The 12,945-nt window shown below is 39.3% G+C and overlaps 2 protein-coding genes across 2 annotated transcripts; both read right to left on the reverse strand.

The window, feature by feature from the left end:
* Window positions 1-8,458, reverse strand: pofut2 (protein O-fucosyltransferase 2). The gene is made up of 9 exons (XM_070838186.1): window positions 8,283-8,458; window positions 6,774-7,027; window positions 6,360-6,504; window positions 5,777-5,887; window positions 4,779-4,845; window positions 3,727-3,852; window positions 2,988-3,168; window positions 2,474-2,597; window positions 1-1,625 (listed from the first exon to the last, which is right to left on the reverse strand). Exons 1-9 carry the CDS (start codon window positions 8,456-8,458, stop codon window positions 1,472-1,474), a joined length of 1,338 nt encoding a protein of 445 aa, XP_070694287.1. The 3' UTR covers window positions 1-1,471.
* A 381-nt stretch (window positions 8,459-8,839) lies between these two features.
* Window positions 8,840-12,262, reverse strand: LOC139208525 (trans-1,2-dihydrobenzene-1,2-diol dehydrogenase-like). Its single transcript, XM_070838235.1, has 7 exons — window positions 12,152-12,262; window positions 11,315-11,426; window positions 10,952-11,115; window positions 10,625-10,877; window positions 10,308-10,432; window positions 9,466-9,616; window positions 8,840-9,119 (listed from the first exon to the last, which is right to left on the reverse strand). The coding sequence occupies exons 1-7, from the start codon at window positions 12,239-12,241 to the stop codon at window positions 9,010-9,012; spliced, it is 1,005 nt and encodes a 334-aa protein (XP_070694336.1). The 5' UTR covers window positions 12,242-12,262; the 3' UTR covers window positions 8,840-9,009.
* Between the last annotated feature and the right edge of the window lie 683 nt (window positions 12,263-12,945).

Raw genomic sequence — 12,945 nt, forward strand, 5'->3', positions numbered from 1 at the left:
ATCAAGTCATGAGACAATGCCTACAGCATGCAGGGTTTAATGTATCTGTGTGCGTGCACGCTCAGGCATGGGAAAAATAGGGTGTGTTGTAAGGTGACCGCTGGCTTGGCGTGCAACAGTGACTCCTTTCAGTTTCAATTCCTAGTACAGTGATAGTATCATTAACAATAACACTACAATAGAGAAGTGAAGCCTGTGATTTAAAAAGAAACAGCTTTATTAAAATTTAATACTGAAACTGCATAAAAGTATGGAGTAAGGGAGGACCGTTTTTTCCACACAAACAATAGAATACAGTGGAAGCAGAGGAGAAATGCACCTCATTTTATCAAGCTGAGACTCACTAAGTCTAGCCTTGTATTTTAATTAAAAGGTGCCCTGTGGAGTTTTTGACCACTAGTAGTGCGGTGGAGCACCCCCCCCCATCCCGTGCTCCTGTCTTCTCCCCATATGAAGTGGCCTACTTGATTTTTTTGTGGTTTTTGTTCCTTGTTGACTCTTGTTTTGTGCTTGTCTCTTGAGGATGGAGGTATGGTGGTGCCGTTTTGTTTGTTAGTATTATGTGGAAGTAGTTGTTAGGTGGAAGTTCTGGGTGCTACAGCCTATTGTGTGGTTGGCCCAAACTTCCCCTATTCTTTTGTTCTTTTTGGCCAGACCTTCACACTCCCTTAGCTTTGATTAATCTTGGTGTTTGTGTTAAATCAGTCTCCTCCTCTGTGTGTATCTGGTCACTGGCCGTAACACCGTTTTGGTTTCGGTCGCTAATCCACTGATTAACAGTCGGTGGCAGTAACAAACGAAGATACAAAGCCATGTGCTAGCAAAAGGCAGTGAAGAATAAAACTGTTGCAAAAACATTGGAAGTTTCAAAGTAGTTCAAAAGCAGTAAAGGCATAAGGTTTACACATAATGCTTTTTTGGTAAGAAACACTGAATGTAAACGCATCTTTACTTGCTTACAAGGAAACTCCACAGGTACTTTTAACTGAAAATGAATTATCTTCAATCTCTGATTGCTACTTCATATATATCTAGTGTCATTTTTGGAAAAAAAAAAAACAGAATAGTTAAGGTTTAGATGCTCAACATCTTTGAATCTCACAATGTTAAACTGAGAATGCTCCAGCACAACACTGTCGGCTGCCGCCATTATACGACACCACTTCTCACCACTGGTGCTAGTGTTAGTAATAAATATCAGAAATGTTGTAAAATACCTGTCTGTGTCCAGAAGGATCCACATTTAGCATACAGCCTACAAAATATTTGTAGATTGGCTTGTTGATTGTTACAGTAATAGATGTTTGGCAGCTCAGTCTTGGCCTGTTGGGAGTAAGGTTCAGTCACAGTGGTCACTACAGACCTGATTGCACAACTCTGACACCAAAAAGAGTAAAAAATACACCATACAAATAAATGTCACTTGTAACACAGCATTTGGCACTTGTGTATGTAAGGAAAGGAGGTCGTGTCAATAAACAATTTTCCAGTGTGTAGGCTGTTCACATTCTTTCTCAGTGTCCCCACAGAAACGATTGTATGTAGTTTTGGGGTCAAAACCCAGGATCTCCCTCTCTTCATGGATCCGGAAAGAGAAGGTGGACACTGATGTTCCTATGAAGAATCTGTTAATAAATTAGAAAAATAAAATAAATAAAAAACTTAAGCAAAAGCAGCAGCACGAAGTAAGAGCAGCATGTCAAGTACTTGTTTTTCAAGTTGAGTGAGACATATTTTCCATGGGTAGGTATGACATGGTATGACAAGGAGGTATTCTGCATTAAAAACATTTGTTCAGAAGTTGGCCATGCGGTAAAATAGGGTAACTGGCATTACTGGTTAATCTTAAAAAGAGAAAAGAAATCACTGAAGTCTTTCTTGAAACCTATTTGTATTTGTTTTTTTTAAATTAGTCTACGCACACATTACCATAATGAGTGTACTGTTGGCTCCGTGAGGCTGAACTTAGGCACAGTGGTGCTTTGAGCCAAATGCTCACATTAGCAGGTATAATGTTTACCGTGATCATCATCTAAGTTTAGCGTGTTAATATGCAAACATTTGTAAATTAGCACCAAACTCAAAGTACAGTTGAAGCTCATTAATTAGGGGATGCCATTATTTTTGCAGTTATTTGGCATTTAAACTAATGATTAGACAAATTGATCTGATCCAGTGATGGTTTAAGAGGAAAAGGTCACAGAAAAGTGAAGGGTCACCAGTATGGTAAACATTTTTTTAACAAGGTCTTGCAAAATTTGAAAGGTTGAATTTAAATGTAATCACTTGGGACAGAACAGAGTTGTTTAAGTGCTACATGATAACAATAAATACGATAAAAACTCACAAATAAGTTGTTAACTTATAAAATCTGTGCTATCTTACTGTTGGATATCAAAATGACTGATATGAAACTGTTACGCTAATCATCATGTAATGAATACATGTAACAAATCCATGAAAACTAATTTACCTCGCATGGGCACATATCCACTGGTCAATGATGGCCACGCCTCCATCTTTAAGGAGCTCCAGGTCCTCTTTGGACGACTCGAACCGCACCATGTCGGGCAACAACCTTTTCAGTTCCTTCAGCTCTACAGGATCACATAGATCACACAGGACGTTTTAAGCATTTACAGTGATTGTGATTTTATAGATCTGCTACTACTGCTTAGTAACATTATTACAAATACAAGGTCTTCTTATTGCTGTATTATTAGCGTTACAATACATTGAATTCTTATCTTATTGTGTCAGACCGGATTATTTTTTCCAATTAAAGAAAGAAAGATTTTGATATGACTTTCACAAAATATATTGGACTTTTATTTAAAAATGTTAATCATTAAATCAACTAAAAATGTTGTAGATCAACCTTTAAAACATAACATTCAAGCACTCACACTAATGTTACAAATGCCCTAGGGTCATTTAAATATACATGAAATAGTAAATTGTCTCTCAATATGCTGCTATGTCATTACCGTCCCCATCTGCATCTGTGGCAACAAACACGTAGTTGAGCTTGTGCTTCTTCATTAAACTGCGAATTTTCTTGACTGCCCCCTTTAGGCTGGGTACATCCTCTCTGTGACCCCAGATAAAGTCCTTCCTGCGCAGGTGGACCCCCAAATATGGACCGCCTTTAGCTGACCCCAACTTGGACTGAGGAGAAGAAACAGCAGAACACTGATTATTATTGCTCCAAACTTGATAATCAAAAGGCTGAAACGAATGGTTGTTTTAAGAAATGAGTGACGACAATGTCAATGATAAAAACTGCAGAAAGATACACACAGATGATTTGATGGCAATTTATGCCAGTTTTTCACAACACTTAAGGAGTCCCCTGAAGGGGAAAGTTAACAGCTTTGATATTCAAGAATTATTAATTTCATTATTGGATGGATATTTGATAGCCTATGGCTGAGCAAAGAACTAACAAGATTTCTCGAGATGTTTTTATCTAGTGCTCCAAACCAAAATAAAATTTGACCGCCATCAGGTTGGACAGTAAGGGGTGTGATGTGGTGGATTTGCTGATGTGATCAGCTCAAAAATTCAAAAATTTCTCAAATGTGTGCCAGCCAGAATCCAAATGATGCAAATACATCCCAGCAAATATTCACATGGTAAATTGTATCATCTGTATATTTCCAAAGCCTTATTTCCATGTAAAATCACACTACCATACCACATATACATTCATATACACTGACTCACTTTCATGCGAGTCCAATCCTCACTATATATGGTGTGGTCTCTGTCATCTGTAGAGTTCAGGTACTTTGCTCTGAAGTCATCTCCTATGAGTCGCAGGTGCTTGGAAAAAACCATACTGCGGCGTGTCTACAACACAGATCAGGTTATGGATAAGATAAGTGCGTCTTTAATTCATGGCTTCAAGATAACTCTTAGACCAGATAGATCAGTGTTAAAGGATAACTTGAACTTGAATTTGAACCAGGGCCCTAGTTTTACATAATTGAAATGACTGCTACAGGTACAAATATTTTTAGAACTAGTCCACTTGGGGCAATTGCACCAGAGAAAAACGCCTATAGCCATTTTATCTCTCAGTTCCAACCTGCCAGACTCCATTGATAAAAACTGTAATTTTATATGGTAGTTGTTGGTCTACCACTGTCTTGATCTTTTAGTTGGTTTGTGTTAATGTGTGACTTTGGTGTTTAAAAGGGTTAAGTCACATCCGACACGATACTTGTGTGAGACACTATAAACACAAACAAACTAACCAATCGAGGGAGCAGTAGAGCAGGCACTCCTGTGTTCTGCAAGGTATAATTACAGTTTTTGTCAAAGGAGTCTGGTGGATTTGAATAGTGTGACGCGACAGCTATTACTGGTTAAACAAAAAGGATCTTACATGTCTGTCTCTGCAGGTAATGTTGTCAGACACTTCGAGTAACAACCTCAGCCTGTCGGTCTCAAAAACAAGTACTTTCAGTATACGTACTTTGCTGTGGCACAGTTGCTGAAAGGATGATATTACAGCCATTGTAGGTCATTTAAAGTGATCTGCTGGATCAGTTCCAAAGCTTTTGAACCTACAGTCTATGGGATGTATATTTCAAGCAAAAATACTACACGATAGTCACTGTGAACTATTTGAAGATTATTCGAACAGTAGTTAAAACATACCAGAATTATCCTTTAACACAGTAAAAAAAAATATTAGAAAAAAACATGTCATCTAATACCAGATACCAGCATGATAAGAAAAGGTATATTATTAGAAACAGTATTTGACTTACATCCCAGTAATCTTTTCCAGCATAGTGGTCATGAAGGAGTGTCTCTGCTCGGTCAAGCATAACTGATCTGCAAAATAATAGGATAGAAGTTAATCCATGTCAGTGTCACCAAGATCTAACACAACAAACTGTATTACCACACTTACATAACAATGAAGTCAGATCATCTTTCAGGAAAAATACAGTAATCAAAGACTCCACTGTACTTTGGCTGTTTTACTTAGAGACTAATAGGCTTGGACACATTTTCACCTATTATCTTTTCAGTTAGCTACACCTGCCATCTAGTGTACAAAGTTGGATTAGTAATCATGAGTAGTTTCATGTTTCATTTGGCTAAATGAGTTAAAGTAAAATGAGCTGCTTTTTCTGGTGCTGTAGCTGTGTTGGAGTAGACACCAAATAGAGGACATTTCACTGTCTCACAGTAATTTTGGGAGTGATTTCACTCTTCACTTCATTCACTTGCATAACATACTCCCATTACCAAATAGCTCTTCTGATATTCAGTCTCATTTTGCCTTACAGTAGAATTTAATTCATCAAAACACAGGCAATTTTCAAAGAGATATACAAATACAGTAGTAGAAGATTTGTAAGACAATTAAAATGGCACTGCAGGTGAAATAATACACTGGCAAGATATTTTACAATTATTATTAAACAACCCTGGTTAAAATTTTTGTATGTGCAACATGCATGTCTGTGTTTTTCAACATTATACACAACATAAGTTCTCACACACACACACTTAACACACTGTAATCTGTCAAATGACTTTCAGTGCTGCATTATGAGTAGAATTAGGTACTGTGTTGAATCAAACATTATTTGCAAAGGTTTAATGATGATCATCAAACTAAACAGAACTTAACACAACCACAAAATTAAAAAGCAATGATATTGATTTATATGCCAAGGACACACTTCACCAACCACAGTGTATGTTTGTGTATAGTGAGTGCATTTTAGACCACCATGTTGCTTTGTACACTCACGTCACTGTGATGTTTTTTTGAAGAACTGGGGCCATGATGGAGGCATGGCCTTGAGCTGATATACATGTTAAATTTCGAGCTCTCGTCTCCTCGTAGCCCCAAAACCAGCCCCTTAGGAAAAAAACAAACAAGATAAATGAGACAGTCGATGATGGATGGAGAGGAGAGAGCTGTGCGAGCAGGAAGATAGAGGTGGGTATCATTAACACAGAATCACTGTGGATGTGATCCATCACTGTCTGAAGACGGTCTACGGAATTATTTTGCTATAATTACAATTCATTTTCGTTGGCACGTTAGCTTAATGAATCTCTTTCATGTGGGAACAACAAGGGCATGATAGAAGAAGTTTGATAATGGCTGGATTCAAGAAAGCCTCAGTGTCATGACAGCTATGGTGGCATAGAGAAGATTGTAATCAATGGTCACGATAAAAAAAAAACATTCCTGGTGTCAGTCTCAAACAATTTACGCAGACACCAGATGAACTCCCCGCCCTTACTTTTCACTGTATGACGAGAATGTTACACATTACATTGCATTGCTACTGCAAATTAGTTGTATATAAATAGTGTTGCTTTACCTGTAGAAGCTGTGTTTATCTTTGGAGTACATCAACTTCTCAATGCACGGCCGCTCATCGACCTTTTCCTCCCACTTCCCATCAGTCCATCCCTCAGCGTAGTTTTGCAATACAAGAACTTGGTCTATGAATGGGCCTCCATTCTCTAGACCCACGGGAGGAACAAAACAAATTCACTTGTCATTTGGCTTCAACAGACTTAAGATGAGCAAAAGAGCACTTGGTTTTAACAGCTGATTAAGAAGTGGTGACGGCGCGTTATGAAAGAGGACGATTAGTATTTATTACAGTAGAAAAAGCTTAAAATATATAAATACTGTGTATTACAAACCATATACAGACGTTAAGCTTTCAATAGGTTCAAATGACAACCTTTAAGAAAATGTAACTCTAGTCAGTCAGTTAAAAGCTCACCAGCGATGAACTCCTCATACTCAATGACAGGCACATTGGTCTGCAGGCTAGTGAGGCTGAAGAACTCTCCCCACGGGATGCGGATCTGGTGGATGTTGGGGCTCTGCCAGTGGTAGAGGCGACCCCATGGGGGAAGCACCAGTACCCAGTCATCCCCTTCCTTTCTCAAAGTCTTCACCAGGGAGGCCATGCGGATATAGACATCTCTCCGCAGATTGAAACCCTCGGGGGGATTCACGTCATACAAAAGGTACCTGAGGTGAAAAAAAGACTCTTAGGTCAGTGAACACAAGAGTGAAGGCTAGCTGCCTTTAAAATGCAATATTCAGTAATAATGCAACCGTGATCCATTTTAAAATGTCAAGCATCAGCCGCGTAAACAAACCAGCGCAATATTTGCCACATTGCAGCTGATACCTTCCAAATTCTTTTTGCCCTCAGACCAGCAGGTAGCCATTATTTTATGCTTTGGCAATATCATTTCAGTTGTAGAATTAGAATGACAAAATGCATAGAGCAAATTCTTGATAAAATTATAGAATATGTTGGTAATGTACGTCCATGACACCGAGAGCACCATCATGCCCAGTTGTTGTGGGGAGAACACCTGCAAGCTGCTGGATCACTTTGTACAACAAATGCTCATGCACAGGTAAAGCTACCAGTAAATAATCTCAAAATCCTATTTAATGTGACACATCAGATCACCTAATTGGTGTTACTGATATTGATTTTTATGAATTTGAACATTTATAGTAATTTATTCTTGATAACTACCATACTTTGTTTTATTAAATCAAACCACACTTAGAAAACACATAATATTATAGTCCTAACCAATATTCATTTTTCAGGCAGACATTTTGACTTTAGGGAAATCGCAGGTGTCATTAATAACATCAACGATGGCTGTACTCCATTTAGGTGAGCCAGCCCCAGGGTTTGTCTAACTGGAGAGGCTTCCTCCAATACTTTATGCAGCAAAGCAATCGTTAAGGTAGTTATACCTGTGATTTTCCTGCAACAGCGAGTTTAAACGTCTGCTATGAAAAAGGCCTATAAACCCCGATTCTCACATTATTGACGACGTTGTAATCAGACCGCTACTCCCGTGATGTAAAGGTCGGGAAAAAGAGATTGTAATAGCTACTATCAAGTGCTGGTTAATGCCGAACTTTGATAAAACACAATCGTGTTCTGAAAATTATAGTAGGGTTTGGGTTTTCAAAGAGTGTATGGCTCTAAAGCTTAGGAACTCGTTAAACTGACAACTTTTTTAATTGAGTTCGGTACACCTTTACCTCTCACTAGCAACACATTCAAGTCTGGCAAACAGGGTAGAAATCTTTACACAACAAGAGTGCAACCTGAAGCTGGAGTTGCCGTACAAACAAAACTTAACGTTAACGACACAGATGTACAAAACAATAGCTGTAAGTTAACTCATTTTACGTTAGTATGGAGTAGCTAGCGTTAGCTAACAGTCACCTAACGGGTTAGTAGACTCACCGTAGATCCCTGGCGGCAGCGATGGGCACTGTAGCCGTGTGGCTTGCACTGAACACACTGTCAGTGTTCACCGTTTCAAATAAGGAAAAAGCGACGAAAATACACAAACTGAATGCGGTAAAAGAATAAAAGGAAGCAATGAACAACACTGATACCTGCACTGCTCTGTGCGCCATATTTCCTCAGAGCCACGCACTTCCGGAAGAGTAAAAGCGTCTGTACAGTTGCCGAGCAACCAGTAATGACGTGAAGCCAGTATTAATTAACCAAAATGTGAAAAGTATTTTGATGGGTTTATATGAGCATGTTGTTGCAATGTCTACATGTGTTTTTAACACAAGTAGTGGTGAATTTTCATAAATGTGATGTCTGAGATTAAAGAAATGTAATATTTGATCAATAGTTTTAGTCAAACTATCCATCTAGATTTTCACTTGAGTTTATTTGTGCAAGATACAGTCAAGAGACTCAAATTCATACAAAATACTTGAAAATTAATGAAAATTAAAACGTTAGGTGAGAGAGGTTACCATTACAATCTTAGTCAGCTTTTTTCACAGTGGATCTTTTGACATGTCACAGTGTGTAAGGATAAGATAAATGATTCAATTAATAATGATTGAATTTAATTTAGATGCTTTGGTTTTAAAGTCCTGCTATTGTCATGGCTTGAATTCAAAAGGAGACTGAACAGGTCTGCTCCCTATCTGTTGCTGAGAACACATCCCTATATGTTGTCCTGGTCGTACGTCACTCCCAGCTGTTTTCTGGCCTCATCCATGACTTCTGCTATCAGGCTGGAGTGAGCCCACGGCATCCCTGGACTCTCCTTCAGTCCTAGAGGAGAACGAGCAAACACAAACGATGATAAGCAAGAGACCCCGCCAAGAGGTAAACCCAGCATGCATCAGGAGCACTGATTGATTATTGGTTATATGTGGACAGGGTCAAGTATAAATAACACCTGTGGTTAATTTTATATTATATTAAATTAAATTATATAGTAAATTAAATATCTTTAGATTTTTTTGACGATTAATTGGTCAAGATAAGTTGTGTTGATTTCACAATTGGACATAACTAATTACTGAAAATATGATTAAATAAAACAGTCCAGATTAATACAGATGAGTTATACAGATTCTACAGCTGTTCTATGTTCACGCACTGGAGCATCTTGTACCTTTCAGCAGACACTGGCGGACCTCCTCTGCTTCAAATCGTAGACCCGTGCTGTTGGTGAAGTTCAGTGGCATGCCAGCCTCTGGCAGGGGGAACTGCATTTCCTTCCCATTCACCTCCAAGCTTGTCGGGCACCACATATGGTGGGGTACCTGATGTGGAAATCAGTCGTGTAACTCGCCCTGCATGAAGTGTTCGAGCCATTCACACAAAGGTCTGACTCTGCATTTTCATTGTGGAGCGTTTCATACAGACAAACAGCCACAGTAATGTGCTCTTGCTTTTTACTGGTTAGTAGTTATAACACAAAAATCAAGTAAGTTTGTTTGTTAGTTAATTAAGCTATTGAGCCCACACAATAAAACTAGTCCTTCACCAGATCTATAAGGTTTTACTGTTTATGTTTTTATGCTGTGCTACATTTACAAGCTTCATTAAAATAATACTAATAATCCAACCAACTATACTACACTACACTATACTATACTATACTGTACTAGGATTCAACTTAACTGGGAAATTTATATACACAGGAGAAACACTGTAGTATCGACTGATATTTTTTTTATATCAAAAACACACTTTTCTATAGTTCCAAATAATCATGCAACACTTTTTTCATACCAGAAAACAAAACTGGGTAAGAAAATAGATTTTGCTATCCCTGCTCACTGTTGTCAGGCATGAGATGTGCTTGGAGCTCAATGCTAACTAACATGAGCATGCCGATGGCTACGGTTCAGATTAATGTCATTAAGCATTAGCATATGAACATTCTTGTGCTATTTAGTCCTGTACGGAGATGTTTGTACTTCTCTTACTGCGTGCTGTACTTCCTATTACCTTGATGGTGCCTTTGGTCCCAGTGACAACAGCTTCACAGGTCAGCATCATGGTGATTGAACAAGTGCAAATGGCCAGTCTGTTTCCTGAGAACTTCAAAACCAAAACTGCTGTTCCATCAACACCTGGGCCAAAGATGTAGAGAGGTCTTTAATAACCCTGGATTCTTAAGTGCCCTGTAGCTTCCTTTATGACGGACCTCAGGATTATGTGTGAGATTAGGCATCAGGGTTTTCAAATGGTGAATATTCAATTAATTAATACAACTTGCCATTTACTATATTTGCTTGATAAATTGACTTCCTTCATACGGTCACCTGTGTCTGTGCAATACCCCGTGGCTTGGATGGACTCGGGCCTCTCGCCATTGAAAACTATGAAGATAAACTGCAGACAATAGATGCCGAGGTCAAGTAGTGCTCCACCTCCCAGCTTCCTGTCAGCCAAGCGAGGGATGTGGGTGAGTGGAGCCCCCAGATCAGCTCTCACCATCTGAACATCACCCACTTCACCCTGACCCAGCAGTCTCCTCACTTCAAGGGATACGGGAAAGAAACGTGTCCAAACTGCCTGAAAAAAGACGCAGAGTGGTTTGAACAGATGAATAGTGAACAGAAAATGTGATTTTGGTTTTATTTAGTTACCTCCATAAGAAAGACACTGTTGTCTCGGGCTGCAGTGATGAGTTCCTGTACCTCCCTTGCATTCATGGCCAGGGGCTTCTCAATGAGCACATTCTTTTTGGACTTCATAAAGAGCCTACCAGTGTTCAGATGGTAAGGATGAATGGTGCCAATATAAACCACATCTAGAGAGAGAGGGCAAGATAAACTAGCGTTTTAACATTATTTAATGCTTCACTAATCCAAGTAGGGAAAGTCCATTAGAGATTAGTATTCTGGGAGCTGGATGAGATTCCATGCTGGCCTAAAGACATCACAGAGAAGCACAGTTTCTAAATAAAGCTAGACCAAAACATTCTGCCATATGCTGACAGAAGAACCCACCAATGTCTGGATCGTTTGCCAGCTCATCATAACTTCCATATGCTCGCGGGATGTTGTGCTTCTTGGCAAAATCTTCAGCATGCTGCAGATCCCTCGCTGCAACAGCCACGATCTGAGGATGAACAAAGCGTTATGGTGAAAGCACCATTGACGTGCAGTGATTTAGATCAAATAAATATTTAACAAACTTTGAATACTAATGACACTGAGCATAAATCTGTCACTTCATGAAATAACTACTTGACTGATGAGTCAAGCAACAACCTTAGCAGATCTCGCCATAAAGTACCCCACATACTTTAGGATTTACTGATACGTTAATGTGCTCCCTGCTAAGTGAGGCTAATAAAAGTACAGCCCTTGTACCCTATGTTGACAGAAGTGTGCTGGACTTAAGGGCTGACAGTGGGGGAGCTGAACATCACAGCATCTGATCGGTGCTCCTGGCTGTGGCCAACTTATAGCTGTGAAACTGTTTTCTGTTGTAAAGTAGCACTGCAGAGTAAAAGCAGAGTCATCCTCCTCACTTATACCCTGGTAGCTTCCCAGTGCAGCCAGTCTGGTATTTACTTTGCTCAGTGCTGCAATAATAATGAGGTAGGGGCAAACAGATTATTAGTCTAGACTAATGGAGAAAGTTATTTGTCTTGTACAATTTCTGTATATAGCTTTGCAAATACATATAGCAAATACTCTTAGCCTTAACATCAGAGTTTATGATTAATTATTTACTTCCTTAGTGACGTAACTCATTCACAAAGAGTACACATTTGCAGATTTTAGGTGTCGTCGGGTGTCTACGTTACATTATCTGAAGTAAACTTTGTTTAACTTTACCTCGTGGTCTTCAGGAGTCAGAGTCCGTAAGGCAACCGAGAAGTCATGACTGATTTTACCTGCACTGCAGATTCCCCAGCGAGTTGCCATTGTAAACTAAAGCCACAGCAAGTTTGCTCCTCTTCTTCTGATGACCTTTGAGACAGACTGGACGCAGCAGAGGCCTGTTGCTGCCCTCTACAGGCCATTTGTAGATCTCCGGCAAAACTGTTGCAATGTGATCGTGCAAGTAAAGCCTGTCTGAGTTTGAAAGTGAATTTGAATGAGTCAAATCCAGTGCGTTGGAGAAAAATGATTACAGCCCTGAGTGAGTTGACCTCTGCAACCTCAATCAGCTCCACTAAAGAGCGCCTCCACACTGGACATGTACTACATGGAATAATCAATCAGTCAAACATTCACTGCTGCAAAAAGAGCTGTTCGGACGTTTCCCAGCAGTTTTTAAAATCCGTTCTAACACATGCATGTTAGGCAGTATAAGCAGTATTATTACTATTGCTTGTCTGTTCTATGGTAAAGTACATAGTCCACTCCCAATGAGGACGTTGCATAAAAGATTTGGTATTTCGTAACATTCAGCCTTGATGTCTCAGGTGTTATGTGGTCCAAAGGAATTTCTCATACTAAATTGCATGTGGAACCAGTTCTGGAAATCAGTTCCCTCTCAGTTTAAATGGTTTCACAAGCTGGATTTGACTGGATTCTAGTGGCTCAGCTATAAACCTACAAAACATTACAACTAGCCCAGCACTGTGGGTATGAGGTACAAATAATAGAAATTGTAAGTGCTGGTG

Source organism: Pempheris klunzingeri, chromosome 10 (assembly GCF_042242105.1).
Source record: "Pempheris klunzingeri isolate RE-2024b chromosome 10, fPemKlu1.hap1, whole genome shotgun sequence".
Classification (NCBI taxonomy): Eukaryota; Metazoa; Chordata; class Actinopteri; order Acropomatiformes; family Pempheridae; genus Pempheris; species Pempheris klunzingeri.

Bases quoted from the DNA above. Each gene is read 5' to 3' on its own strand.
- LOC139208525 (XM_070838235.1), bottom strand. From the start codon at position 12,241: ATGGCAACTCGCTGGGGAATCTGCAGTGCAGGTAAAATCAGTCATGAC. The intron at 10,878-10,951 runs GTAACTAAATAA...GTCTTTTTTCAG, and splicing joins ACAGTGTCTTTCTTATGGAG to GCAGTTTGGACACGTTTCTT. The intron at 9,617-10,307 runs GTAATAGGAAGT...TTTCCACATCAG, and splicing joins GGACCAAAGGCACCATCAAG to GTACCCCACCATATGTGGTG.
- pofut2 (XM_070838186.1), bottom strand. From the start codon at position 8,458: ATGGCGCACAGAGCAGTGCAGGTATCAGTGTTGTTCATTGCTTCCTTT. The intron at 6,505-6,773 runs GTGAGCTTTTAA...CCGTGGGTCTAG, and splicing joins GTATGAGGAGTTCATCGCTG to AGAATGGAGGCCCATTCATA. The intron at 3,853-4,778 runs GTAAGTCAAATA...TCTGTGTTGTAG, and splicing joins CTGGAAAAGATTACTGGGAT to ACACGCCGCAGTATGGTTTT.